The sequence below is a fragment of the Oryzias latipes genome, chromosome 18 (genome assembly GCF_002234675.1).
Source record: "Oryzias latipes chromosome 18, ASM223467v1".
NCBI lineage: Eukaryota > Metazoa > Chordata > Actinopteri > Beloniformes > Adrianichthyidae > Oryzias > Oryzias latipes.
Window position 1 is genome coordinate 1,432,087 of NC_019876.2, and position 27,075 is coordinate 1,459,161.

General features: G+C 40.6%; 2 protein-coding genes across 15 annotated transcripts; one reads left to right on the forward strand and one right to left on the reverse strand.

Moving 5' to 3' along the window:
• Positions 1-1,136: 1,136 nt before the first annotated feature.
• Positions 1,137-13,495, reverse strand: LOC101173015 (lisH domain-containing protein C1711.05-like). 14 transcript variants are annotated; one of them, XM_023948915.1, is made up of 22 exons: positions 13,185-13,495; positions 10,682-10,948; positions 9,654-9,920; positions 9,111-9,149; positions 7,955-7,996; positions 7,276-7,317; positions 7,133-7,168; positions 6,706-6,747; positions 6,568-6,624; positions 5,943-5,984; positions 5,556-5,612; positions 4,913-4,954; positions 4,534-4,575; positions 4,395-4,451; positions 3,813-3,854; positions 3,653-3,691; positions 3,515-3,556; positions 3,365-3,400; positions 2,944-3,035; positions 2,720-2,854; positions 2,239-2,344; positions 1,137-1,420 (listed from the first exon to the last, which is right to left on the reverse strand). In XM_023948915.1, exons 1-22 carry the CDS (start codon positions 13,489-13,491, stop codon positions 1,335-1,337), a joined length of 1,917 nt encoding a protein of 638 aa, XP_023804683.1. In that variant the 5' UTR covers positions 13,492-13,495; the 3' UTR covers positions 1,137-1,334. The 14 variants fall into 14 exon arrangements, with proteins under 14 accessions (XP_023804683.1, XP_023804694.1, XP_023804685.1 ...); XM_023948926.1 differs by lacking the exon at positions 9,654-9,920; XM_023948917.1 differs by lacking the exon at positions 7,276-7,317.
• Positions 13,496-18,994: 5,499 nt separating this feature from the next.
• LOC101173259 (toll-like receptor 2) lies at positions 18,995-27,075 on the forward strand. The gene is made up of 12 exons (XM_004079553.4): positions 18,995-19,286; positions 20,209-20,471; positions 21,961-22,117; positions 22,195-22,341; positions 22,498-22,704; positions 22,786-22,908; positions 24,110-24,260; positions 25,278-25,442; positions 25,517-25,696; positions 25,759-25,899; positions 25,969-26,477; positions 26,555-27,075. The coding sequence occupies exons 1-12, from the start codon at positions 19,258-19,260 to the stop codon at positions 26,928-26,930; spliced, it is 2,448 nt and encodes an 815-aa protein (XP_004079601.3). The 5' UTR covers positions 18,995-19,257; the 3' UTR covers positions 26,931-27,075.

The following is a 27,075-nucleotide window of genomic DNA, read 5'->3' on the forward strand; positions in this document are numbered from 1 at the left end:
AGTAAACCAGATTTAATAACCTCATTGACTAAAACACATTAAAACCTTTTTTCACACTGAATAAGTGTTCTTGTGGAAGCCAGTTAACGTTAAGATATTTCAGAATTTACCAAATTAAAAGCACTGGGATGTGAGACACAGCTGCAGAGCTCAAAGACCCACTGAAGAAAATCCTGTTTTTGGTGTTTTAAACATTTTTCTGATGATGGAGGACATAAATGAGAAAGATTTCTGAGGATTTCTTTATTTAAATCATTGTGAATCAGGAGCAGACCAAAAAATTTCACTCCATTCTGATCATCCACTGTCAGACAAATGGATCCATGAACGTCTTTGTTTTCCTGGTCTGAGCTGGAATCTGGATCTGAACCGTACCACTGAATAGCTACGACGTTGCTAGCTGTTTTAGTTTAGCACTGATTATGTTCGGTTGGGCAGGAGGTTGTGTAAACAGATAGGTGGATCATGGGGAATAGGGGTGGGCTAACTCCCCGCCAACAGTCCCACCAACAACTCAGAGGTGAATTTCTGATGAACTCCTACCGCTCTGCAGAAACTATGTCCTTAAAAGCGACATGAATTTTACTGAAAGGACCACTTGGAAAGCTTTGATCAGAAAATGATCACTGAGGCACATTAATGTTCTGATAAATAAATAAAATGTATTTTATACAACTATTTTTTATGAAAAAGCTTCCATATTCTTTAAAAAAATGTGAGCTTGTCTCTGTTTGTGTCTTGTATATGGCATCGTGATGTGTATCATATCACCACACTCTCACCAATAGTTTAGTTCCACATATAGAGAATTGTCACACAGTTTTGAGGGTCACAAGAAAAACAGTTTGCTTTTATGGGATGCTAAATTATGGATTTCAAATGTTTTGGTAATTTGAATTTCTTTTCAAATTGATCTACTCATGGAAGAAAAGATCCATTTTCGTCCCTGGCAATCTCCTCTCAAGCTAAACTTTGCCCTGAATTCTTTTCAAAATAATGGTGTCAAATCTATAGTTTTTATCCAAAAACCGTCTAAACATAATGAGCTTTTATTGTGGTAAAACTGACATCCACATTTTAAAAGCTCCATTTTCAGTTTCACACAACATTTATGGATTCATCACTAATGCCACAGCCAGGTTTTCATGCAGGTTTTTTATTAGGTTTCAATGACCATTTCTACACGTCTATGTGGTACAATCCTCAGAAAAACTCCATTCTGCTGGAAAGGACACGCTCCCCTTTCTTTGGGATTCCATAGTAATGAAGTAAAAGTATTGGAACAGCCAAAGGTTCACAGGGTTGTTGGTGGCGAGGATACTTTTTCGGTGGAGTTATGCCTCGTTCTCCTTTTCGGCGTTCTTGGAACAAACAAAAGGGAGGGACTCGGAGCAGCGAGCAGCCGTCCACTTCAACTCGTCTGCAGAGCGGAAGACAAAGTCAGAAAAAACATTGAAGTAATGACAGTACAGATATGAAAACATACTATAGAGTTCACTGCAGTGTCAGAGTCTGGCTCTGAGGCTTTTCTGCAACAGATTGTCTTGATGAAAGAGGTGCTGGGGGCGTGTCCCAAACCTGTCTCAAAGTGTTACTAATTTAGTTTTAAAGCAAACCGAGCAACAAATGGAAATGTTTTGTTGGTGTTACTTTAATAAATACCCAACTTTTCCCCAAACCAACTGTTAGTTTACGGCAGACGGCTGCTTCTTCCAATCAACCAGTGAAAATCCCAAAGATAGAAGACGCTCTACTCTCAGCTGCTGTGATGTTCTGTCCTTTGCTGCCACCAAGTGGTCGCTTATTCTCCCTGCATCCCTGAAGAAAGGGAATACCTGTTTTATTTTATTTTTTTAATTGTATCTGGTTTAACCCTTGTGCTATCTTAAATGACCCCCCCCCCTTCCATTGACGTGTTCTCCCTACCATGACAAAGGTGGATAAAGGTGGAAAAATTTCATGTAATCCATGGACACCAGTGAAGATCACAAGTCATTGAAAAAAAAAGGTTCAGAGCACTGTCTAGTGGGTCTAGATGACCCCACTCCCAATGGTAAAGTGCCTAGGATAGCACAAGGGTTACAGTGTCTCTAAAAAGCTTGAATTTTACCAGTCCTGGTACAAAAATATTCTTTTGAATTGAATCTGCTTTTGTCTCCAGTTTCAAGATTGATTGTTTATATTTTATCCATAAATCAACAGCCGAATGTTTGTGTGTGTGTGTGTGTGTGTGTTTACAATGGTAGTTGATCTTCAGGCAGCGGTCAGCGTCTCCATCTTTGCCCTTATAGCTCCAGTTTTCGTAGAGGAACCTTGAACCGTCGGACCACGTCCACAAACCAAACTGTGAGTTCACACAAACACACAATAACATAAGATGCACATTCACACAATGACAAATTCCCACAAACACACCTTCACACAAACAGAGAGGAACTTCTTTCTGTACATTACAGTGATTAACACAATCTTAACGGTTGTCACATCGATGTTACGTCCATCTAAAAACGAGACCTCCTGGATTTAACTAAGACCATGGATAAGAGATCCTATTGGATCATCGCTGTCAGGGTCTTTCAACCCTGAATGAGAAATTGTCTGGTTTCCCAAACAATCATCTCTAAAGACTCATCCTGTGGTCGTGGAAACCTGTCTCAGAACGGTTCAAACTTTAGAATCCCGGACAGAATCGATCAAAGAAGACTCTACATCTACATACATGCATGGTGTCGGTTCCTCCGATCCAGGCCTGGGGGAAGTTATGGGTGTCTGCTCTGGTCAGAGACTGGAGGAAGTGGTTCTCCTCATAACTGTGGATCGACGCCAAGTTGGATCCGTCGAACTGACAGTATGCCTGGAAGAGGCGACTTTAGTTAGTTCCTCCTCGTCCTCTTTGATGGACAGACATAAAAACAGAGTCTCCACCCGCCCCGTAAACCTCACCTCAGCTTCGGCCCACGTCTTTGGGCTGTTGATGAAGATGAAGCACTGCTGGCCGAAGCGTGTCCAGTCATCGGGGCAGCCGGAATCCTCTTCTGCAAAAGAGTTATCTTTGGTATTTCTTCAATATGAGCTTCATGTAAATGTAAACTGCAGTGTTATACTGCCTATAGATGGCGCCACCGTTCAAAATAGCTTCCTCACACTCAGTTGTGTATTGTAGGTACACAATACCCTTAACACAAGAAAGTTATCTATACTAATTGTAATGTTTTCTGTTAAATATTGACAATAATCTCAATGTTTAGTTAGGCCTCAATGTGTAGAAACAATAGAAAAAAAGGTTTAAAGATAAAACTAGCTGAAATGATGAATAGACGTTCAGTTTTCTGCCTAAAATAGTCTTTGTATTCATGCTTATTACCTGAACTTGAAGATTTAGAATCATCGTGACTCTTGTCTGGAAAAAACAAACATTATTTTGAACTGATGGGACTCTTTGAGGATCTACACAGCGGTCTCAAAAACAATATAAAGAATATGTTTGTTCTGTTATTAAGATGATGTTGTTTACCAGAGCTTGATGAATCCGAATTTTGATCTTTTTTAGTCTCTTCTGCAAAAACAAAGAAAAAAATTGTTTGTATCTACATATAAAAAAACAACATAAACAATCTCTTCTCATATTTACAGAGTATGTGATGATGTTTACCTGAAGTTGAAGATTCTTCATCCTGCTTCGTGGATTCGTCTGCATAAACAAACAAACATAAATTATTTTTTACTAAATTAAAGAACTCAAAAAAGTGTCACCAAAACAAAAAAAAAATCCTATTTCTATTTTTCAAAATGTGTGTATTGTTGTTGTTTACCAGAGCTTGATGAATCACAGTCCTTCTCTTCTTTGGTCTCTTCTACAGAGACAAACAAACAAAGGATGAAACCATGGAAGAAGCTTTGAGAGTATTAGTTAGATGCCGCTTTGCTTCTGCAAATAGAACATTAGTTTGGTTCTCATTGGCAGCAGTGGGTCAGACTGGGATCCCTGACAGTCAGATTTAGTCTGGGTTACTTTTGTCCCAGAATTCGCTGTACATTTACACTGTATTTGCAGATGATGTTGTGCTTTCTGGCACTCTTTCTGGGAGGAAACTGAACTCAGTGGTTTGTATGTACAGCTGAAGACAATATTGGTTTTAAAATTAACCAACAGCTTAATAGAGGCAACTGAGACTGAAGATAAAAAACTCTTTACTGGCCAATATTTGTTCTTATCCTCACCTAAAGCAATGAGTTTTGGGTTGGGAGCAAATAAATATCATGCTTACAAATGTAGATAAAAGCAAAAGTTTTATCCCAGTTGAATATTTTTAATTGTATCAGCATGATACAAAAAAATGAAACAAGTTACTTCACTTTAGGATTTTCTGTCATATGTATGTGATGATGTTTACCTGAGCTTGATGAATCAGAGTCCTTCTCTTCTTTGTCGTGATGCTTCTTGGATTCATCTGCACAAACATTTTTATTTTAATACATTTTAAACCCTTAAAGTTATGTATTTTTTAATCAAAGCTGCATGTTGTTGTTTACCAGAGCTTGATGAATCAGAGTCCTTCTCTTCTTTGGTCTCATCTACACAGACAAACAGAGAATGTTACCACAGAGAAAGCTCTGGAAACATTAGATAAATGTTTTCCCAGGTGGTAGAGCTTGAGTTCTTTAACTTTTTTTTTTTTTTACAGGTAAAGATAATATAGGATTTAAGATGACCCAATATACTTTTAAAGTATCTACACTAAGCATCCCACCATGTATTTTTTTAGTTTTGCCTTGGTTCAAAGATGATAGGAACTGAAACTAAAAACCACAAACACTTTTTTCCTTACAAATCATAAGGGCTTAGAAGTGTCACAAAACAGAAGTGTTGCTATTTTTATTGATCAAATTGTTTATTGTTGTTGTTGTTTACCAGAGCTTGATGAATCAGAGTCTTTCTCTTCTTTGGTCTCTTCTGCACAAACAAACAAACAAACAGAGGATGAAACCATGGAAAAAGCTGTGGGTGTATTAGATAAATGCCTCATTGTTGGCCATCTTTGTTCTTTTTACAAATAGAACATTAGTTTGGCTCTCATTGGCAGAAGTCTGGGTTTAGTCTGCGTTACTCTTTGTCACAGAATTCTCTGTACAATCAAACTGTATTTGTTTGTATTTGTCTTTTGGTTTCTGATAATCTAGTTTCTACTGTTTGCAGATGATGTTGTGGTTTCTGGTACTCAGGTGATAGAGGTGAGTTTCCTCAGTGGTTTTTGTACAGGTCAAGAAAATATTAGGTTCAAGATTAACCAACAAATTATTAGAGATAACTAGGACTAAATATTAAATAAAAACACACCGTTTACTGGTCAACATTTGTTCTTATCTGCACCTTAAGCACTGAGCTCTGTACAAACTGTGGTTTGGGAGCCAATAACATATTACATGTACAAATGTAGATAAAAGCAAAAGTTTATCCCAGTTCAACATTTTTGGTTGGATCCGCATGATACAAAAAAATTAAACAACCTACTTCACTTTAGGATTTTCTGTCATATGTATGTGATGATGTTTACCTGAGCTTGATGAATCAGAGTCCTTCTCTTCTTTGTCATGATGCTTCTTGGATTCATCTGCACAAACATTTTATGTTACCACAGAGAAAGCTCTGGGAACATTAGATAAATGGTTCCCAGGTAGAGACAGAGTTCTTAAACATTTTCTTTATGGGTGAAGATAATAGAAGATAATAAGATAATATAGGATTTAGAATGAACCAATACATTGAGAAAGTATCAACACTACTATTTATTTTTATAGATTTGCCTTGAATCATAAATGACAGGACCTATAAATAAAAACTACTTATTTCTTTTTAACAAACTGTAAGAACTTATAAGTGTCACAAAACAACATTTTTGCTACTTTCTATTTATCAAAATGTGTGTATTGTTGTTGTTTACCAGAGCTTGATGAATCAGAGTCCTTCTCTTCTTTGGTCTCTTCTACAGAGACAAACAAACAGAGGATGAAACCATGGAAGAAGCTTTGAGAGTACCAGATATGGACGTCTTTAATCTTTCTTTAAACAGAACATTAGTTTGGTTCTCATTTGCAGTAATAGGTCAAACTGGGATCCCTGACAGTCAGATTCAGTCTGGGTCACTCTTTGTCATTGGATTCTCTGTACATTCAAACAGCAGGATTTGCCTTTAAGGGTTTTGAGAATCTAGTTTCTACTGTTTGCAGATGATGTTGTGCTTTCTGGTACTCTGATGGCAGAGCTCAGTTTCCTCAGGGCTTTATGTACAGGTCAAGAAAATATTGATTTCAAGATTAACCAACAGTTTATTAGAGACAACTGGGACTGAAGATAAAAAAGCTCATTTTTTACAGTTCAATATTTGTTTTTATTCTCGCCAAAAGCAATGAGTTTTGGGTCAGTAGCAAATAACTATGTGAGCTACTGTAGACAAAAGCAAAAGTTTAATTCCAGTTGAACATGTTGGGTTGGATCCGCATGATACAAAAAATGTACCAGCTACTTCACTTCAGGATTTTCTCTCAGATGTATGTGGTGATGTTTACCTGAGCTTGATGAATCAGAGTCCTTCTCTTCTTTGTCATGAGGCTTCTTCGATTCGTCTGCACAAACATTTTTTCCCCATAAATTTTCAAACCTTAAAGTTATGTATTTTTTAATCAAAGGTGCATGTTGTTGTTTACCAGAGTTTGATGAATCAGAGTCCTTCTCTTCTTTGGTCTCTTCTGCACAAACAAACGAATAAATAAACAAAGGCTGGAACCATGGAAAAAGCTTTGGGAACATTAGATAAATGATTTCTTAGGTGGTAGAAATTAAGTCCTTCAGCGTTTTGTCTAGATGGAATGAAAATACAGGTTATAAGATTAACCAATAGCTTATAACAGCATATAGATGAATATTTATTTTTACAGATTTGGGTCAGAGATTAGCTGTAGCAATAATCTTTAGTAAATATCATATTGTATTTTAAAAAACTACTTTACTTTTTTCCAAGTAAAATCATTTTGGTTGGGATCTGCTTAAATATCTAAGCTACTTCACTTGGCATTGTGACATTGTAAACTTTATACATTTCTTTTGTATTTGTTGAGTATGTTAAATGTTTACCTGAATCAGATTCATCCTTGTGCTTCTTGGATTCGTCTGCATAAACAAACATTGCTTTTTACAAATTTTAACAACTTAAAAGTGTCACAAAACAGAAGTGTTGCCATTTTATTTATCAAAATGTGTGTATTGTTGTTGTTTACCAGAGCTTGATGAATCAGAGTCCTTCTCTTCTTTGGTCTCTTCTAAACACACAAACAGAGGATGAAACCATGGAAGAGGTTATGAAAGTACCAGATAATTGGTTCATTGTTGGACGTCTTTGATCGTTCTTCAAACAGAACATTAGTTTGGTTCTCATTGGCAGCATTGGTTCTGACTGGGATCCCTGACAGTCAGATTTAGTCTGCGTTCCTCTTCGTCACAGGATTCTCTGTACAATCAAACTGTTTTTTGTGTATTTGTCTTTTGAGTTTTGAGAATCTAGTTTGTACTCTTTGCAGACGATGTTGTGCTTTCTGGGACTAAGGTAGTAAAGTCCAAATTTTCCCAATGTTTTGTTTACAGGTAAAGATGATATATGAATTTAAATGTGTAATGTAGAGCTTTGAGTTGGGAGGAAAAAATCAGAGCTTGAAGAATCAGATTTATCCTTATGTTTTTAACTTGTAAGGGCTAAAAAAAAAGGTAACCAAAAACAGAAATATATATGTTTGAGTTATTTATCAAAATGTGTGTTTTATTGTTTAACAGAGCTTGAGGAATTAGAGTCCTTCTGTTCTTTATTGTCATCATGCTTCTTGGAATCTTCTGCAAAAATAATTATTTTTCATGTCATTAAAACACATTTATTTTTCCAAATTGCATGTTGTTGTTGTTTACCAGAGCTTGATGAATCAGAGTCCTTCTGTTCTTTGGTCTCTTCTGCAAAAATAAACAAAAAACGAAACAATGGAAGACGCTTTGAGAGTTTTACAAAAATGGGTTTTCAAGTGGTAAAAATCAAATTCTTTAGCATTCTTTTTACAGGTGAAGATAATATGGGATCTACATTAATATCTGTTTTACAGATTCATTTGCTTCTGAGATGACTAGAAAAGTAATGAAAAACTCCATGTTTACTGATCAATATTTGTTCCTTTGATTATGAGATGAGATGAGATATCCTTTATTGAGTAGTGGGTGAGAGGTGTTGACCATGACGGATGTTAGCTTGGCCAACATCCTCTTTTCACCCACTTCCTCCACAAAGTCCAGTGGACAGCCCAGGACACAAGCAATAAGCTTTGTTGATATATTGTATTTTTACAATATTGTCTTTTTAAATAGTATAATTGACAAATGCAGATAAAGGTTACTTTCTTCTTTTTTCCAGGTAGAATATTTTTTGGTGGATCTGCATAAAAAGGGTAAGAGGTGGGGAAAGAACCGGGAAAGGAACCATGTGTGACAAATTTCCAAACTTCATTAACCTCAATGTTATGGACACATATTTTTGGTTAAACAGATGTGAAAAAGTGACAAGGTAAAGTGAAAAAGGGAAAACCCTTCATTATCAGTGGATTACCTCTTTACAAAGGTAACGAAACCTTTGACTAAAAAAAAAGATATGGTCCTCCAAAGCAAGCTCTCCCTGGACTGTTTGGTAGTGACCACCTTAACCAGGTGTGTTCAGTCAGTCGCTTTAGTCTGCAAATCAGTGGCCAGCTGTGAGGAAGACAGTTAGGGTTTTGGCTCTTTAGGACCAAGGTTTGGCCAAACTTGTCCTTGAGATCTTTAAAGTATTTAGAGTTGTTTCTCCCAACCAAGTTTCAGAAGGACATGATTGGTGCCTCTGCACTGCTAAACTTTTCTGCTCCGGTTCCTTAGGAATCCCACCCCTTAGCCTCAGAGGAGTTCACGGATTCAGGTGGACAAGGTTATTTACAGGTCCCTGTGTAGTTTAAATATTAGTTCCGTACATTTCATTAGACATTTATACTTGGAATAAAGATGCTTAACCTTGAACTCTCATCTCAAATAAATTATTGTTGGTTACCTGAGCTTGACGAATCTGAACTTTCTTCACTGGATGAGCCTAAAAACAAGAAAACAATGTCTCTGATCTTAACACACATCCAAGAATTTACAAATGCTTTTCAAAAACAGTAAACCTGGAATGTAACATTAAGTCCAATTATTTGACCTCCTGTTCAAGTAAATCACTAAGCTTTCTTTTCCAGTTTATACATTCTTTTGTTTTAAAGTCAGTTTTATCAAAGATCATTTTCATTTTTTTCTAAACATCAGTGAAGTTCTGAGATTGTCACATTATAACAAAAATATTCAACTTGTTTCTTTTCTAAAGTCTTAACTTTGACTTCACAGCTGGAACTAAATCCATTTGATTAGAGAATACAACCTACAGGTTGATGGAAATGATGTACACTGAATAAATTACTGATAAATACTTGAGCTTTAGATTTAAAATGTATATTTCATAAAAAATATCTTTTGTAATATTTCCATTGAAACTGTTTTCTTCATCTTCCTGCATGTTAGTTACCGATCAACAGTGATTCTCAGGAACAGAGCTACGCACCACATTTTGGAGGCGTGTGTCCTGGTGGAACCATGGAGTTGGGGATCATTGCTCCGGTGATGACGTTCACGCACCAGCAGTACCCGGTGGAGCCAGAACACTGCTCTGGAAGGAAGTTCCCGTCAGCGGCACATTGAGGGCACTGTGCTCCGATTACGGGAATGCAGTTTTGCCTTTTGAAGTCGCAGAGGCCTCTGATGTGATCGCCGGAGTCGACCAGCATGGAGCCTCCGTTGTCCACGGTGTCGGTGGGGTTGACTGGGAGGGCTTGAGACAAAAAATGAAAGAAGCTTTGGGATTTTACATGAATGCCTTCTCAAGTGGTAGAGATCAAATTCCTTTGCATTCTTTCTACAGCTGAAGATAATATGGGACTTCAGATTGTTACAGGATCTACATTAATATCTATTTACAGATTGAATTTGCTTCAGAGAAGTCTGGAACAGACATGAAAAGCTCCATGTTGACTGGTCAATCATCTGAAGCAATAAGCTTTGGTAAGCATCATGTTTTTTTACATTATTGTATTTCGAAATAGTATAATTGAAAAATGTAGATAAATGTTCTTTTTTTTCCCAGTTAGAATATTTTTGGATGGACCTGCATTAAAAAAGTGAACAAGCTGCTGAACTTTAGACTTTTCCTTCATATTTACAGAGTTTTTGATGTTGTTTACCCTCCGCTTGCTCTATGGATTCATCTTTTCATTTTTTTCTTTATCTTTTTTTTCTAAACATCAGTTAAGTTCTGAGATTGTCACATTATAACAAAAATATTCAACTTGTTTCTTTCCTAAGGTCTTAACTTTGACTTCACAGCTGGAACTAAATCCATTTGATAAGAGAATCTTGACAACTGATGGAAATGATGTACACTGAATAAATTACTGATAAATACTTGAGCTTTAGATTTAAAATGTATATTTCATAAAAAATATATTTTGTAATATTTCCATTGAAACCGTTTCCTTCATCTTTCTGCATGTTAGTCACCTAGCAACAATGATTTTTAGGAACAGAGCTACGCACCACATTTTGGAGGCGTGTGTCCTGGTGGAACCCTGGAGTTGGGGATCATTTCTCCGGTGGTGACGTTTACGCACCAGCAGTACCCGGTGGAGCCAGAACACTGCCTTGGAAGGAAGTTCCCGTCAGCGGCACATTGAGGGCACTGTGCTCCCATTATGAGAATGCATTCTTGACTTATGAGGTTGCAGAGGCCTCTGATTTGAACGCTGGAGTAGACCGGCATGGATTCTCCGTAGTACACTGTGTCGGTGGGGTTGACTGGGAGGGCTTGAGACAAAAAATGAAACCATGAAAGAAGCTTTGGGAGTTTTACATAAATGCCTTCTCAAGTGGTAGAGATCAAATTCCTCTGCATTCTTTCTACAGCTGAAGATAATATGGGACTTCAGATTGTTACAGGATCTACATTAATATCTATTTACAGATTGAATTTGCTTCAGAGAAGTCTGGAACAGACATGAAAAGCTCCATGTTGACTGGTCAATCATCTGAAGCAATAAGCTTTGGTAAGCATCATGTTTTATTTTTTTTCAATATTGTATTTCGAAATAGTATAATTGACAAATGTAGATAAATGTTCTTTTTTTCTCCAGGTAGAATATTTTTGGATGGACCTGCATTAAAAAAGTGAACAAGCTGCTGAACTTTAGACTTTTCCTTCATACACTGACCAAAAATATAAACGCAGCACTTTTGTTATTGCTCCCATTTTTTATGGTATGAACTCAAAGATATGAATTTTCCACATACACAAAATAACCAGTTCTCTGAAATATTGTTCACAAATCTGTCCAAATCTGTGATAGTGAGCACTTCTCCTTTCTCAAGACAATCCATCCCACCTCACAGGTGTGCCATATCAAGATGCTGATTAGATAGCTTTATTATTGCACAGGTGTGCCTTAGACTGGCCACAAGAAAAGGCCACTCTGAAATATTCAGTTGTATCACACAGCACAATTCCACAGATGTTGCAAGTTCTGAGGGAGCGTACAATGTGCATGCTGATAGCAGGAATATCCACCAGAGCTGTTGCTAGGGAATTGAATGTCCATTTCTCCACCATAAGCCGTCTCCAAAGGCGTTTCCGAGAATTTGGCAGCACATCCAACCGGCCTCACAACCGCAGACCATGTGTAACCATACCAGCTCAGGACCTCCACATCTAGCATGTCCACCTCAAGATCGTCTGAGACCAGCCAATGGCGTCTGGCACGTTGGAGAGGTGTTCTCTTCACGGATGAATCCCGGTTTACACGGTTCAGGGCAGATGGCAGACAGCGTGTGTGGCGTCGTGTGGGTGAGCGGTTTTCTGATGTCAATGTTGTGGATGGAGTAGCCCATGGTGGTGGTGGGGTTATGGTATGGGCAGGCATATGTTATGGGCGAAGAACACAGGTGCATTTCATTGATGGCATTTTGAAAACACAGAGATACCGTGACGAGATCCTGGGGCCCATTGTTGTGCCGTACATCCAACAACATCACCTCATGTTGCAGCATGATAATGCACGGCCCCATGTTGCAAGGATCTGTACACAATTCTTGGAAGCTGAAAACATCCCAGTTCTTGCATGGCCAGCATACTCACCGGACATGTCACCCATTGAGCATGTTTGGGATGCTCTGGATCGGCGTACACGGCAGCGTGTTCCAGTTCCTGCCAATATCCAGCAACTTCGCACAGCCATTGAAGAAGAGTGGACCAACATTCCACAGGCCACAATAGACAACCTGATCAACTCTATGCCAAGGAGATGTGTCGCACTTCATGAGGCAAATGGTGGTCACACCAGACACTGACTGGTTGTCTGAGTCCCCTGACCCCCTCAATAAAACAAAACTGAAGATTTCAGAGTGGCCTATTCTTGTGGCCAGTCTAAGGCACACCTGTGCAGTAATCGTGCTGTCTAATCAGCATCTTGATATGGCACACCTGTGAGGTGGGATGGATTGTCTTGGCAAAGGAGAAGTGCTCACTATCACAGATTTAGACAGATTTGTGAACAATATTTCAGAGAACTGGTTATTTTGTGTATGTGGAAAATGTTTCACATCTTTGAGTTCATACCATAAAAAATGGGAGCAATAACCAAAGTGTTGCGTTTATAGTTTTGGTCAGTGTATTTACAGAGTTTTTGATGTTGTTTACCCTCCGCTTGCTCTATGGATTCGTCTTTTCATTTTTTTCTTTCTCTTTTTTTTCTAAACATCAGTTAAGTTCTGAGATTGTCACATTATAACAAAAATATTCAACGTGTTTCTTTTCGAAAGTCTTAACTTTGATTTCACAGCTGGGTCTAGATCCATTTGATTAGATAATATTGACAACTGATGGAAATGATGTACACTGAATAAATTACTGATATGTACTTGAACTTTAGATTTAAAATGTATATTTCATGAAAAATATCTATTTTAATATTTCCATTGAAACTGTTCTTTCATCTTTCTGCAAGTTAGTTACCAAACAACAATGATTCTCAGGAACAGAGCTACGCACCACAGATTGGAGGCGGGTGTCCTGGTGGAACCCTGGAGTTGGGGATCATTTCTCCGGTGATGACGTTCACGCACCAGCAGTACCCGGTGGAGCCAGAACACTGCCTTGGAAGGAAGTTCCCGTCAGCGGCACATTGAGGGCAGAACGATCCTAATGTGTGAGGGCAGTATTGGTTCGTTAAGTTGCAGAGGCCTCTGATTTGAATGCCGGAGTCTCCGGTGTCCACGGTGAATGTGACGTTGACTGGGAGGGCTTGGGTCAGGCTGAGAACGGAGCAAACTCCGAGGATCACAGCGAGCAGCTTCATGATGAAAAACCTGAAACATGAACAAAACCTTCTTTAGTGGTTCCTGCTGCTGGTTTGTTCCTGAAAGGCAATAAACATTTCCTAAATTAAACACAGTAAAACCTAAAAACATCAACTGTTAAGATACATTTGACAGACAAAGTAAAACTATACAAGTCCAAATGTTTTATAAAACCTAGAAAGCTCTTTGGGAAAGAATCCACTCACTCTCTTGAAGGACTGATGTGTCTGCACCGTCCGTCGTCTGCTTTTATTCTGGTTCCCGCCCTTTGTTCTAGTCTCTTTACGCAGAACCACATTGTGGCTCAAAGGTCTCATGTCTCAATTACAATGTTCCCTTCAGCACATATTGCTTTGTTTTTAGCTTTTATGCAGCACAAAAGAACCACTTGGTTTCGGAGTTCTGCAAACTTTGCTGAGTTGTGTTGCATCACTTGAAAATGACCTTAACCGCATTGTTCCAAAGATCCAGCTGAGCGTCAGTGATGCTCTATTCCAGGGTCGGATGGTGGTTGTTTCCGTAGATCCCACATGGGGACAACTTTTTCTGAAACTGACCTTTTAAAGACCCACTCCGATGAAAATTGTGTTTTTGAGATTAAAACTACATTGCTGTTCCAACAGATCCTAAAGTGGAGAAAAACGCCTTTGCACTGGTTTGTAGCACTTGTGTATCACACGGCCACAATGTACATTTTGCACATTTTCCACTCGGTCTTTCGTGATACATGCATGATAAACGTCATTAATACGCTTTTTTTTGCGTTCGCCATTCGTCGATGTGCGCAGATTTCAAAACGTAACACCAACAGGAGCTCCAACAGCGTCTTCTTGTTAAAGAAAACGTAAAGTTGAATTCATTATTATATAGTTTTATTGAATCTTAACACTGTAAAGTCAGAGCGGTACTACAGAAAAGCGTGTTGGATAATCTGTGGTCTTAAATGTGCTTTACTTTCAGCATGACCGTTCTACTGTTTTTTCTAGGTCAAATTGTCTTTATTAGTTCATTTTTAAGCTTTTCTTGAACCTTCAACTCAATTTCTAAGCTATCTCAAGTATCAGCAGCTAAGTACAATACACAGTCTGGCGATCATGTTACACTACACATCCCTGAAACCCGGCCTCACTTCACACTTTTGTTCTTTTTATTTGCTGTGTCATCCGGCTGGAACAGTCACGAAAGGCCATAAACTTGATTACAATCTCTTTTCTGTATGCTAACACTGTTTAAGCAATCTTTCACTGACAGCTGGGAAACGTTTCCATAGAATGACATTTTCTTTCATTTATAACTGCTGTTGTTTAACGTTCAGCCACTTCTCAGGTCTGTGTTTGAACTCCCACCCCCAAAAATCCGGCTCATGATGCTCCAGAAGACCAGGGGAGTCTTCTTGTCCTTGGTTCCACTCGGTCTCCTGAACACGACCACGTAGCTGTACTGTATGATCTGAGCCAAACGTTCATCTGAGTTGAACTGATGGTTAAAATATTGCATGTTAACTCTTTTTATCCTTTTTCCATAGGTCATGGATTTTATCCAGAAAATACACCAATTCTATAATCTATAATGAAATAATTGTAGTCCACACTTGGGACAGTCCTTTGTGCCCTCTGGGAAGAAATAGTATCCAGTAAAAGAAGAAAATTGGGAAATTTGACACATTTTCCAACAAGTTCAATAAAAAGAGTCCAACTCCACTTTTGCGTTGCTGTGGTTGTATAGCATCAGTGTGTGAATGTGTGTATGTGCATGGAGGAATGGGGGCTCTGAGGCCTTAAAGCAGGGGTTTCAATCTCCCGGCCTCTTGCTGGTTATCCAGAAACCCTGCCTTTTCTGCTGCAGATTACCTGGTTCAGGTGTGTTTATCCGACAAGGAGCTTCGATGGCAGCTTGGTTGGAAAACACGCAGGACACCGGCCCTGGAGGCCTGGATCTGACACCTCTGCCTTAAAGCAAAGCAGAAATATGATATATAGGTTTACACCATTTAACGTCAGGGGATTTACGAAGCAAAAATGAACAATCTCAAAGTTCCAAAGAACATCTCAGTAGATCTCCACTGTTCCAGACAGAAACAGGAAGTATAAAACCGGTGGATCTCTACAAGGATGCAATCATGAAGTGTTGGATTGTTTGAATGATTTGAAACATCCTTAATCAGTTTTTAGACAAATTCAGTTTGTTCTGCAGATTGAAACAGTATCAGCTTGGATCACACCTCATCCTCTGACAGAAACACAACAGCTGGAGATCCAGCAGAACCCCAGCGCTGACAAAGACACACAAAAGACGGCAGAAAGTCCATGAGGAAGAACAATTTGTAGTGACTAAAGAAGAACTTTTTTTGTAAGGTCTCCATCCGTTTATAGAAGACAGAATGAGGTCTCCTACCATAAAAGCTGAGGCTCAGAGAAGGCCAGCTCTATAAACTTTGAAATATTTTAGGCCACAGCATAAACGTTGATGTCTGGCAGACAGGTTTCAGGTTTTGGACGTTTCAACAGCTTAATAATAAACGTAAACCATTAAAGTCACTTTCTGTGAATTGATTCATTCTCTTTCCTGTTTTTGTCTGGGATTTTGTTTTTCATTTTGCTCTGTCCTTAAACCGGCTATTTCTAGTGAGAGGACAATTCAAACACAGCACACAATCACAAACCATCGCGACTTTATCAAAATAAAAAAATCAACCAAGCTCACGTTGTGTCAATGCAGGTTCAGACTCAGTAAATCTGCAGTAAAGCAGCCAAGAGTCAACAGATGTAATTCAGCTGTTTACCTCTGCGTCAAGTTTACACGACTCCAAAGCTCCAAGGAACGTCTGGAGTCCTCTTCATCAGATGGCGACAGCTTGCTCTTCACCGGCAGCGCTGTCAGTGTCTTCACCTCGTCTTTGCACTGTCGAGTCAGAAGAACTAAAACATATATGAATGTAGATTGACAGCTAGAATTTGAGATTGACAGGAAAAAGTCCAGATTGAAGTGGAAGTGAGAACCTACAGCCAGAACTCAACACCGCAAGAGGAGACGCTTCAGAACTGGGATGAAGATGAAGAGTACGGAAGAGTAGCTTCCCACAACCACATATTACGAGAATAGACAGATGTTTTTTGTCTGAGTGATTTTATGTTTTTATGGTTTCTGTAATGTTTTTCCAATTTGTATAAAGTACAAACATGAATAAATATATGTTTTTAAATGAATGAAACGATGTCCTGGATAGAAAATTCAAGCCCTTTTGTCAATGAAGTGTTTCTGTCTTCTACTAGACTCCGTTTCTTTCTTGCGATGGTGGGAATTTCCTGTGGGGCAAAAAAGTGCTGCTTGATTTGTTCATTCAAGTGCAAAAATAAACTTGCTGGACGTGTTACCTTACAAACCTATAGACAACTGCCTTGGCTATCAGCTGAGCCCAAGGCTCTAACCTTTTCACAAAGAGCCGCTTTCACCAGCGCCGATTTTCAGGTATTAATCTGTTTAAAACATCTTTTGTATCTTAAGTTTCAGGTGACATCTATTATAGCAGGTACAAATAGTTCTAGGAAACAGAGAGAAAGAGGAAAGAGCAGGAACAATGTCGGTCGTATAAAAAAACCCGTCATGAGCCCAGCAGAACAAAGATGGTCTACAGGGAGGACCTGACATTAGGGGCAAAGGGGGTTTGGTTACTGATATTTGACTGAATGACACCAATTATAGAGAACTAAAGTCAAACTATAGTTTGGATAGGAAATGTAATAGTGAAGGCTTTATGATGAGTACTTGGAATTTGCTAAACTAGACAGTAAAACTAACATCTACACTCTGTCCTTTGTTACAGCAGGTGTCCTGGACCGGAAAAGTTTGCTTCTTTAAGGGATTTACAGATATCGAGTCATTTTGTTTATGTGAAAAGTCTACCCAAGAGACCTGGTCCAAAAAGATCAGACCTAAACTGTGGTCCAAAAGGCCTCGGTCACATGTCCGGGGTGTTGACCTGTAAGGATGCTGCAGGGGAGATAGTGTCAAGAAATGCAAGATTTCCTTCAACGGTGGGTACTGCTCTCTTCACACAGCACAGACAGGCTCTAACCAGAGAAGGAAAGGAAGTGGGGGGCCCCGCTGCACAGCTGAGCAAAAAGATAAGTACATTAGAGTCTCCAGTTTAAGAAAGAGACGCCTCAAAGGTCCTCAACTGGCAGCTTCACTAGATAGTACCCGCAAACGCCAGAGTCAACATCTACAGTGAAGAGGCCACCGTGGAAATCTGGCCTTCAGGGCAGAGTGGAAAGAAAAAGCCATATCTGAGACTAGCTAACACAAGAAACACATGAATTTGGACAAAAGAACACCGACAGTGGACACATGATAAAAAGGGTTATGGACGGACAAATCAAAGTTTGAGGTGTTTGGATCAAAGAACATTTATGAAACGCAGAACAACAGAAGAGACGCTGGAACAGCGCCTGATGGCATCTGTCAAGCAAGGTGGGGGTAACATGATGGTATGGGCTTGCTTTGGTGCTGGTGAAGTAATAAGTAAGGCTATCACTCCATTTTGGTGGTGACATGGTACAGCATTGGGCCATGTGGACAGCACTTGATTGGAGCAATTTTCTTGAAATAAATTTGTTTTTAGTTGATTACATATTATTTATGTGTAGCTGCTGTAATTATTCATTGTTTGCAGGTCTTATATGTGTGTGTGCAGACAAATTGTTGTCATCAGACCATCAGTTGGATGCAAGGCTGTGTGCAGCCATTTTGTAAAATGTTACAATATAAAACGTGTTCTTTGCAGCTCAGTTTTATGTTATTTTACTTTATTTACTTGGACAGTTTGACATTTCATTAATGGAGATATGTGGCTTTCAAGAAGCAGACAAAATGTAAAAGGATTTATGCTAGAGTAACAAGCAAACATATGTTTTCTATGCAACTGTAATTGTCACTTTAAAAAGTTATAATACAGAAATAATGAGTTTTTTAACAGAAAGACAGACAGAAATGATGTTAAATCTCAGACACGACAGTCATGTTTTTGTAAAGCAGCAGAGATGCAGGGATGTGTGTGGAACAGAGGAAAGCAAACCCTTTATTTTTGCACATCAGTTATGCAGTTTTAGCCTATTTGAATATTGGCAAAAAGACTGAAACCAGGAAGTTCCTTTTTATCCATTTGACTCAGTTTCAGACTCTAAACCACAAAAGTTCAAACTGTCATTTCGTACAGGAACATCTTTGTCTCTAAAGACGATCTCTGACGTCTACCTAAAGAAAACCATGTTTGAGGTACTTCAGCACCACTTTGGAACAAGACAACAATTCAAAAGTTTGTTGTGTTTTTCTGAAAACATGCAAGGTTTTTTGGGGCTCACGTTTTACATATTCTTGCTCAAGGACTCCCTCTCAGAGTTCATTTTCACTTTTCACTACCTCTTTTTTAACTTGGCTGCAGATGGTGACTTCCCACTTCCTCTTTGTAAAATCATAAAAATGTTATTACTGTCATCCTCAGATTAATGTTTTTTCGTCCAAACAGCAAACCCACGAAAAAAGAAAGAATTCTAACAGCGGGGAGTTTTCAGAGAGCCGAACTGAAAATGTTTTGCAGGGTTGATTCCACTGAGAGGCAATCCCAGCGGTGGAGTTTTGCATTTTAAAGAGCAGACATGCCAGCAGTAGTGGTTTGCTTGGTGCGCATATAAACAAATGTCAAAAAAGGAAGCTCCAGACACCATAGAAAGTGCTAAAACAACGGATGCCATCGAGTTTACACGTTCATGAGCCTGAAGGGAGCTTCCAGCAGCAGGTAAAGACAACACAAAGCCTGAAAGGAATTCATTTAGCTTCTTCTGAAAGTTTCTAATGTAATTTAGCGAACAGGTTATTCTTTATCTCCATCTGTGCTGGAGGTCTCTAGAGGAGCACAAAGAGAGCGTTCCTGTTTAGACTGGCATCGTGTCTTCCTACGGTCAGCTTCGTCTCGGGATGAAGCTGTAGGAGAGGCCAGTTTAAGCTGATGAGGGACTGAAATTACTGACATTATTAAATGTGGCAAAACTTTGGAAACTCTCAGTTGGTGGAAATGGATAAACGTTGATGACTGTTGGACCACGGTCACAGCTGATTTCACTGAAGTCTTAGTCACATGAGGGTGATGCAGGTTTTTGGGTTGGACGATGGTTGTCGTAGAAAGGGGCGACTGCATCTTAAAGGGGACCGCAGGTGTGTGTAGCAGTTCTCATGAGGCTCTTCAGCCACCTCAAGAGACATCATAAAATGTGTGTGGTAAGTGTACCGTGAAGTATTTGCATGGGTGATGCTGGTATACGGTGTCCTAATGCCACACTCTAGTCGGTAGGAAGTTGGGTCCTTACTGCTGAATGCTGAATGTGATCTGTAAGTGCCCGTAGGACGTCCACACAAACTACACCCTAACTGATTTAAAGTGCAATTCCCCTAAATTTGAAGTTTGTGAGTTTACATCACTACACGCTTCACTAGCATGCTTCACTTTATGAAGTCAGTGGTAAACCACAATCAATGGCCACGAGTATTGTACTTAGAGCCCCAAAACAGTTGTAGAAACTTTCGTAGCAACTCGTGAACGTGATAGTTTTGAATGCAGAAGCCCGAAAGTAGAAGTGGTCACTTTAGGGCGTTTTGCTGAGACCTGTGTGTACGGAGCTTTTGTGACATTCTACCTTCCTTTTCTCTGTTTCACCTTCCAGGATGACGTTTGGAGCCAGCTGCTGCTGTTCCCTCCTCCTGCTCTCCTGGGCCTTTGGTCAGACCTCAATCACAGGCGGTGACAGGTCGCCATGCCAACGCTGCGACCTTCAGCTCTCCTGTGACTGCTCCCACAGTGGGTTCAGCCATGTCCCCATGGTAACGGACCAGGCTTTGAGGCTGGACCTGTCCTTCAACAACATCACCACAATAACCCGCGATGACCTGAAAGGCCTCTCTCGCCTGGTGGCTCTGGATCTCCACGGTAACCCTCAGAGGCGGGGCCAGGCCTCCAGTAGCATAATCTATAAAATCTAAAAATGTTTTGGGAGATTTTAGTTACCTTAATTTGAACAGAAGCACCCAACACAAGTATTGCAAACATTGAATAATTTAAAAGATAGCATAACCCTTGTGTTATCTTAGATGACCCCCCCTCCCCTTCCAATGACGTGTTCTCCCTACCATGGCAAAGGTGGATAAAGGTGGAAAGATTTCATGTAATCCATGGACACCAGTGAAGATCACAAATCACTGAAGAAAAAAGGTTCAGAGCACTGTCTAGTGGGTCTAGATGACCCAACTCCCAATGTTAAAGGGCCTAGGATAGCACAAGGGTTAAAAAAATAAGCACCAAAAAGGCAATGACAATAAAAGGATTTCAAAGTATGTATCAGGCAAGCAGGTGAGAACCTAGATGGAGGGAAAACCACCAGCAAAGACGAACCGTCTTTACCAAACACATCATTTACAAACAAACACAGGCTCAGCAAACATGACGAGGCGACACAGAAGACGCAGGAAGAGTTCTTTAAATCAACTGTGGCTAATAATGCAAAGTGCAGGCAGCTGTGACTACTTCCCAGGACCCACAGGAGAACGGGCGGAGTCACAGCCATCCTGCACAGAAACGAGAAAAGACTGAGAAAAATATAAAGCAGGCATACCATGACAGTATCTCCAACTGTTTTATTTGTTGAATGCTTCTTTAAAGACTTACGCCCATGAAAATAGTGCTTAAAAGTGCATTTCTGATGATTTCTTGAAACACGATCAGATGAAAAAATGCCGTTGGACAAAGACTACAATCCAGGGGGGACATAAGCTTCCTGCTCTGCTCCATTCTGATCATCCACCTGCCGACAAACAGATCCATGAACTGCTTTGTTTTCCTGGTCGGAGCAGGAATCTGGATCTAAGCTGGACGGATGGATGGATGTGATGTGGCTGCCATGTTTGTTGCACCGCTAATGTTAGGGTGAGGGTTGTGAGGGGCTCTAAGCTAGTGGTAGAGAATATAAACAAAGGGATGATGGGAAATGAAGGCAGGCTTACTGATGAACTCCTGCTGCGCTTTTACAATAAATGTAATAAGTGGGACGTTAAGGAAGTCGTGCATCTGCTGCTATGACAGTTCTAAAGTCAACACTGAATCGAGTTGCCTGAATCAACCTGTATGGATTAAGACCAACTCATTATAGGAAGTCATTCAGTTTGACTCGACAAGTGTTGACTCTAAAGTTTGAACACAAAAACACTGACATTTAAACTTGTGAATTTGCTGTTTGGAATGAAATGGAAACAAGTTTATTTTGAATATTAAAAAACCCACACATTTAAAAACCAAAACTGAACTTTACCATAGAAAAGAATGGTGTTCTTTTCAGTTGTTTAATCTATCAGTTTTCAATAGGGAAAGTAGAAGGAGAATGTGTAGAAAAAGGTGTTTTGACAGACATTTGACCGCCCTCCAGGGAACAGACTGTCCTCCATCCATCCATCAGCGTTTGACTCCCTGTGGAGCCTGGAGGAGCTGGATCTGTCCGACAACCGGCTGACCGTCCTTGACCCCCGGTGGTTCAGCGAGCTGGGAGCTCTGCAGCAGCTCAACCTGCTCAACAACCCGTACAGGTGAGGAGATGAAGAGCTCCACGATGAAGCTCGGAGGTCCCGAGGAGATCCTTCATCCTCTCCTTGTTCTCCTGCAGTCGTCTGGGTTCTCCTCTGTTTGAGGGACTCGTCAGACTGAGGATCCTGGAGTTTGGAGGTCCGGTTCTGGAAGAACTGAAGACAGGAGACCTGAAAGGGGTCACTCAGCTGGACCGACTTACCGTGCGCGCCAACAACCTGATCAGGTTCTGGGTGTTTAGTTTTGCTGTGGTTTTGGAGTCTTTAGCTACGTAGACATTGAGACACAGAAGCAAACTGCTTCCTATTTAAGTTCAACAAAGAGTAACATCTTTTTAGTTCTAAAATGTGTTTTTTAATGTGCTGACCTTGTTTCCTGGCAGATATGAGTCTGGGGCTTTATCGTACATTTGGCCTCTGGGTCAGGTCACGCTCAGCCTCCGTGGACCCTTCCTCACCAACACGGCTTTGGCCTCAGCTGTCCTCACTGATGTGTCCTACCCTGAAACTCATCTAACTCTAGAAGACTTTCATCTGATCGGGAACCAGTCAGCTCAGGCTTTTAGAGGCTCTGCACGGAAACGGATCAGGTGGACTCGTGTTCTGCTTTTCTTTTAGTGCGTACAAAAATAGAGAACTTATGCTTCTTTGTCTGTGGTGGAACTCCCCAGAAAGATAACCTTCCGAAACTTTTCTACGTCTGATGAGTCCGTTGTTGACATGTTGGAGGTCATAAACGGAGTCCCGATCACGGTCCTTAATCTGGAGGAGGTCACTCTAACAGGCGAAGGCAGGTGAGGAACAAACACCTTTGCCCTTCATCATGAGCTGCTCCTGTGTTCTGTAAGGACATGGTGCTCCATGTTTATCCCTCCGTCACATCCACTCATCCAGGGGGTCCTTGTTTAGTCTGCGTCAAAGTGTTTCTTCTGATAGTCTGAATGCGGCTTCCTGAACGCGTGTTCACTCTGGACAAGCAGGGAGGGACTACATACCTTCATGATCACTTTTCAAATGGTTGGTACTTCTGTGTTTTGAGTAGGACACCACCCATACCACACCACTACCAAATCAGAGTCCCTGATTGGTCAAAGTTCAACCTAATTTAACTAATGCTTTCTTGACATCCCTTGAGGTGGTCGCAGAGCCTCAAGGGAACTGCAAGACACACCTGTGCCTCCCTTAAGATGCAGCCAATACTCTCTATGACCGTCCACAGACAATCCAAGAACCTGCAGCACCCACACGGGTCAATCCCTCGTAATGGAGCACGTGACTAACTAAGGCTTAAGAAATGACTTAAGCCGCATGCATCAGTAAATCAGAAGTAAACAGGTAAACAGGTTTCAGTGAGCAGACACAAGAGCTGTCCAAATAAGAGCTCAGTTCAAAAATATCGCCCATAAATGACCAGTTGTTGAAACAGTGTGATTGTTTTTTTGTATGGTTAAGTTAACTTCAGTCTTTGGTTCTATCCTGTCCAAACTAAACTAATCAAAGGTGTGAAAATTCCAACAATTTCTCTGCACAATTGAGCCAAACCTATATAGTTGCCAACTAGCCATAATAGCCAATCAAAGTGTCAGTACTCTGTTTGGACCAATAGGGGGCAGTACGCAAAGCTTTCATTAAACCTTCTCCTCGGTTTTAAATGCGGGAATCACACTTTGTATGTGATTCTAATTTAGTATCATTTATAAGCCCGTGGAATCGTTTGTCATTGGCTGATGGCATTAACACTCATATCGACCTTAAGATAATATATTACTTTTGCACCAACAGCAGCTTATTCATGCATTTACACTCATTTTATGTCTAATACATAGCCAGCTTTTAAACCTGCATTTCACATGTTTTGGACATGAAACTAAAGGAATTCTGTGACCCTACATGTCAATGCTGATGATAAAAGGCATTCTTTCTCAAAATTCTTTAGAATTTTTAGCAATTTGGTTTTTCAAATAAAATGACTTATATTCTTCTGGTTGCTGGAAGGTGGGAAAAAGCCAGCTGGACGGATCACAGGAGCATCGATGAGTTCTTAATCCGGAACGCCGTGGTCCTGGACGTCTTCCACTTCACGTCATTTCTGCAGCTCAAGTTTTTATTGACTTATCCCAGGAAGGTGTCTGTCATAAATTCCCAGGTAAAGAAGAAAACAAGTTTTTGGGAAGAGAACTTTGGTTTGTTTGTTGTTTATCTGCAATTTGTGGCTAAAACTTCATTTCAAAAGTCTTACAAAATCATATCCAAGGCCTTTAAACCTTAGCACCGCCTACAGACTATGAAAGTAATTTATCAACCGTGAAGCAAAAAATAATAACTTTTAAAGTTTTTAATACAAGATGTACTTTATGTGTGCAGGAGACAAATAAACCCAACATAAACCCAACCAAAGTCTAAATTCTATGCTAACGACTAGCATCCTTCAGTAGATGATAGCAACACACATATTCACACACTGATGGCAGAGTCTTTCTGTCCGGCCCCATCCCAATTGAACCATGGATGGGTGCCAGTCCATAACCTGATGATTGGGGACCTGTACGCCTTCTAGGGTTCAATGTTTGGTTTGCTTAACTTCTACATGGTCTGTAACCATGTCTGTAAGAGCATGGATGATACGGTTTCACACAACCCAAACAGAAGGTGGGAGTATCTTCTGTTTTCATCTGTTTACCATCCCTACCTACCTGGTGAAGCATGTTATGGTACCATGCTGAGCTGGTTTGCTTTCATGTCATGACCTTGTACTTTTGGATAACTGGTATCACGGTTATGACATGTTCTTTAATCTTTCAATACTGGAGCTGTCTAATGGCCGGGACTCGATTCTTTCCGCAATTTACGTAATTCTGACGGACTCTTAGCCAAAGCTAAGTCTTGCGTATCAATGCAGAGCTGCTTTTTTGCGCTTCAGAATCCATTGGAATTTCATTAGTTGCAGAAACGATTGATGAGTTACAGTAATTCAAAGAACTTCAACACTAAAGATAAAGCTCAGGTGTTAAAGGGTTAAAGCAAGGTGTTACATCCCAAGTTGTTAAATCAAACCACAAAGAATGTTTTGTTGGTGTTTTTTTTTTATATTGGTTCTCAAGTGAAGGTCAAAGCTTCAATTACATGAGCAACGGAAACCCATAGAAACAGATTTTTTTCTCAGGTGTTCGTCATGCCCTGTCTGACGTCCCAGCTACTCGTGAGCCTGCAGTACCTCGATCTCTCTGACAACCTGCTGAGTGACCTGACTCTCACTGAAAGCCTGTGCGACCAAAAACCAACGCTGAGGGAACTTAGAGTCTTAAACGTCAGCGGAAACCCTCTGAAGGTATTTTCCATGGACCCTCACTGGTAATCAGTGTTCTGAGCTTCATGTTTGAGGCTTTGTCCATTTCTGTCCAGTCTCTGTCCACAATTAGTCGACAGGTAACCAAACTCACCAAACTGACTCATCTGGACATCAGCAGAAGTGGCTTCAGCTCTATGCCCTCCCTCTGCTCGTGGCCCTTCACTTTGAGATACCTAAACATTTCCAGAGCCAAGCTGACAACTGTGACGTGCTGCTTTCCCAAAACCCTGGAGGTAAAAACAGGACCACAGAGTCCAGATCATAGAAAAAACATCTAACTTTTTTTAATTTGCAGGTTTTGGATCTGAGCAACAACAATTTGAAAGACTTTAGAGTGACCTTGCCTTTGCTAAGGGAGCTCTACCTGTCTGGGAACAAGTTCCTGAGGTTTCCGGATGGAAACCTCTTTCCCAATCTGCAAACACTTGCTATACAGGTACAATCATGTCCTATCCCTCTGTAAATCCCCTGTGGTCCCCGGTTAAACACAGCGTTTTCCTTCCAGTCCAACACCCTGAACTTGTTTGGTCGTTCGGACCTCCAGTCATACAGACGGCTGGAGAAACTGCAGGCAGGCCAGAACAAGTTCATCTGCTCCTGTGACTTTGTCAGCTTCCTCCAGACGCTCCTCAAAGGAGGCGGAGACGCCACGTTGACCGATAAAGAGGACAGCTACCGCTGCGACTCCCCTCTCTACCTGCAGGGGGAGTCTGTGAGCACAGTCCACCTCTCCATCCTGGAGTGTCATCAGCTTTTGTTTGTGTCTGTGAGTTGTGGCGTGGCGTTGCTCCTCGGCAGTTTGTTGTGCGTCCTGTTGTGGCGGCTTCACGTCTTCTGGTACCTGAAGATGATCTGGGCGTGGCTCAAGGCCAAGCGTAGCTCCCAGCAGCGACAGAGACGCAGAAACGATGAAGAATCTGAAGCTCTGATTTCCTTTGACGCCTTCGTTTCCTACAGCGAAAGAGATGCCAGCTGGGTGGAGAACTTCCTGGTACCGGAGCTGGAGGAGACAAAGTACGCATCCTTTGTTTTTTAAGGCTACTATTTAACTGTAAGAATGTAATCTTATGTTTTTTGTTGTATCTCTGCAGTGATTCCAGGTCCCAGCAGCCTCTAAGTCTTTGCCTTCACAAGCGGGATTTCCTTCCTGGACAGTGGATCATGGACAACATCATGAACTCCATTGAGCGCAGTCGGCGGACCGTGTTTGTCCTGTCTGAAAACTTCGTCCAGTCTGACTGGTGCCGATATGAACTGGACTTCTCCCACTTCTGGCTGTTTGACGCCAAAGGAGACGCTGCCATCCTGATCTTGCTGGAGCCGTTATCCAGGGACGACATTCCCAAACGCTTCTACAAACTTCGCAGGCTGATGAGCTCCAACACCTATCTGAAGTGGCCTGAGGAGGAGGAGAGGAGGGAGGAGTTCTGGAGGAGTCTTCGCTGCGCTTTGAGAGGAGACGATTGACAGAGAGGCTGATCTATGGCCTAGCATTTGAAGACCTTTTTGGGTCCTCACGGCACCATCTTGGGGCCCTGTCCTGCTTTTTATGACTGTCTACCTTTACTCTTTTTTTTTTAATAAAAACAAAAACCAATGATTTGGAAATGTA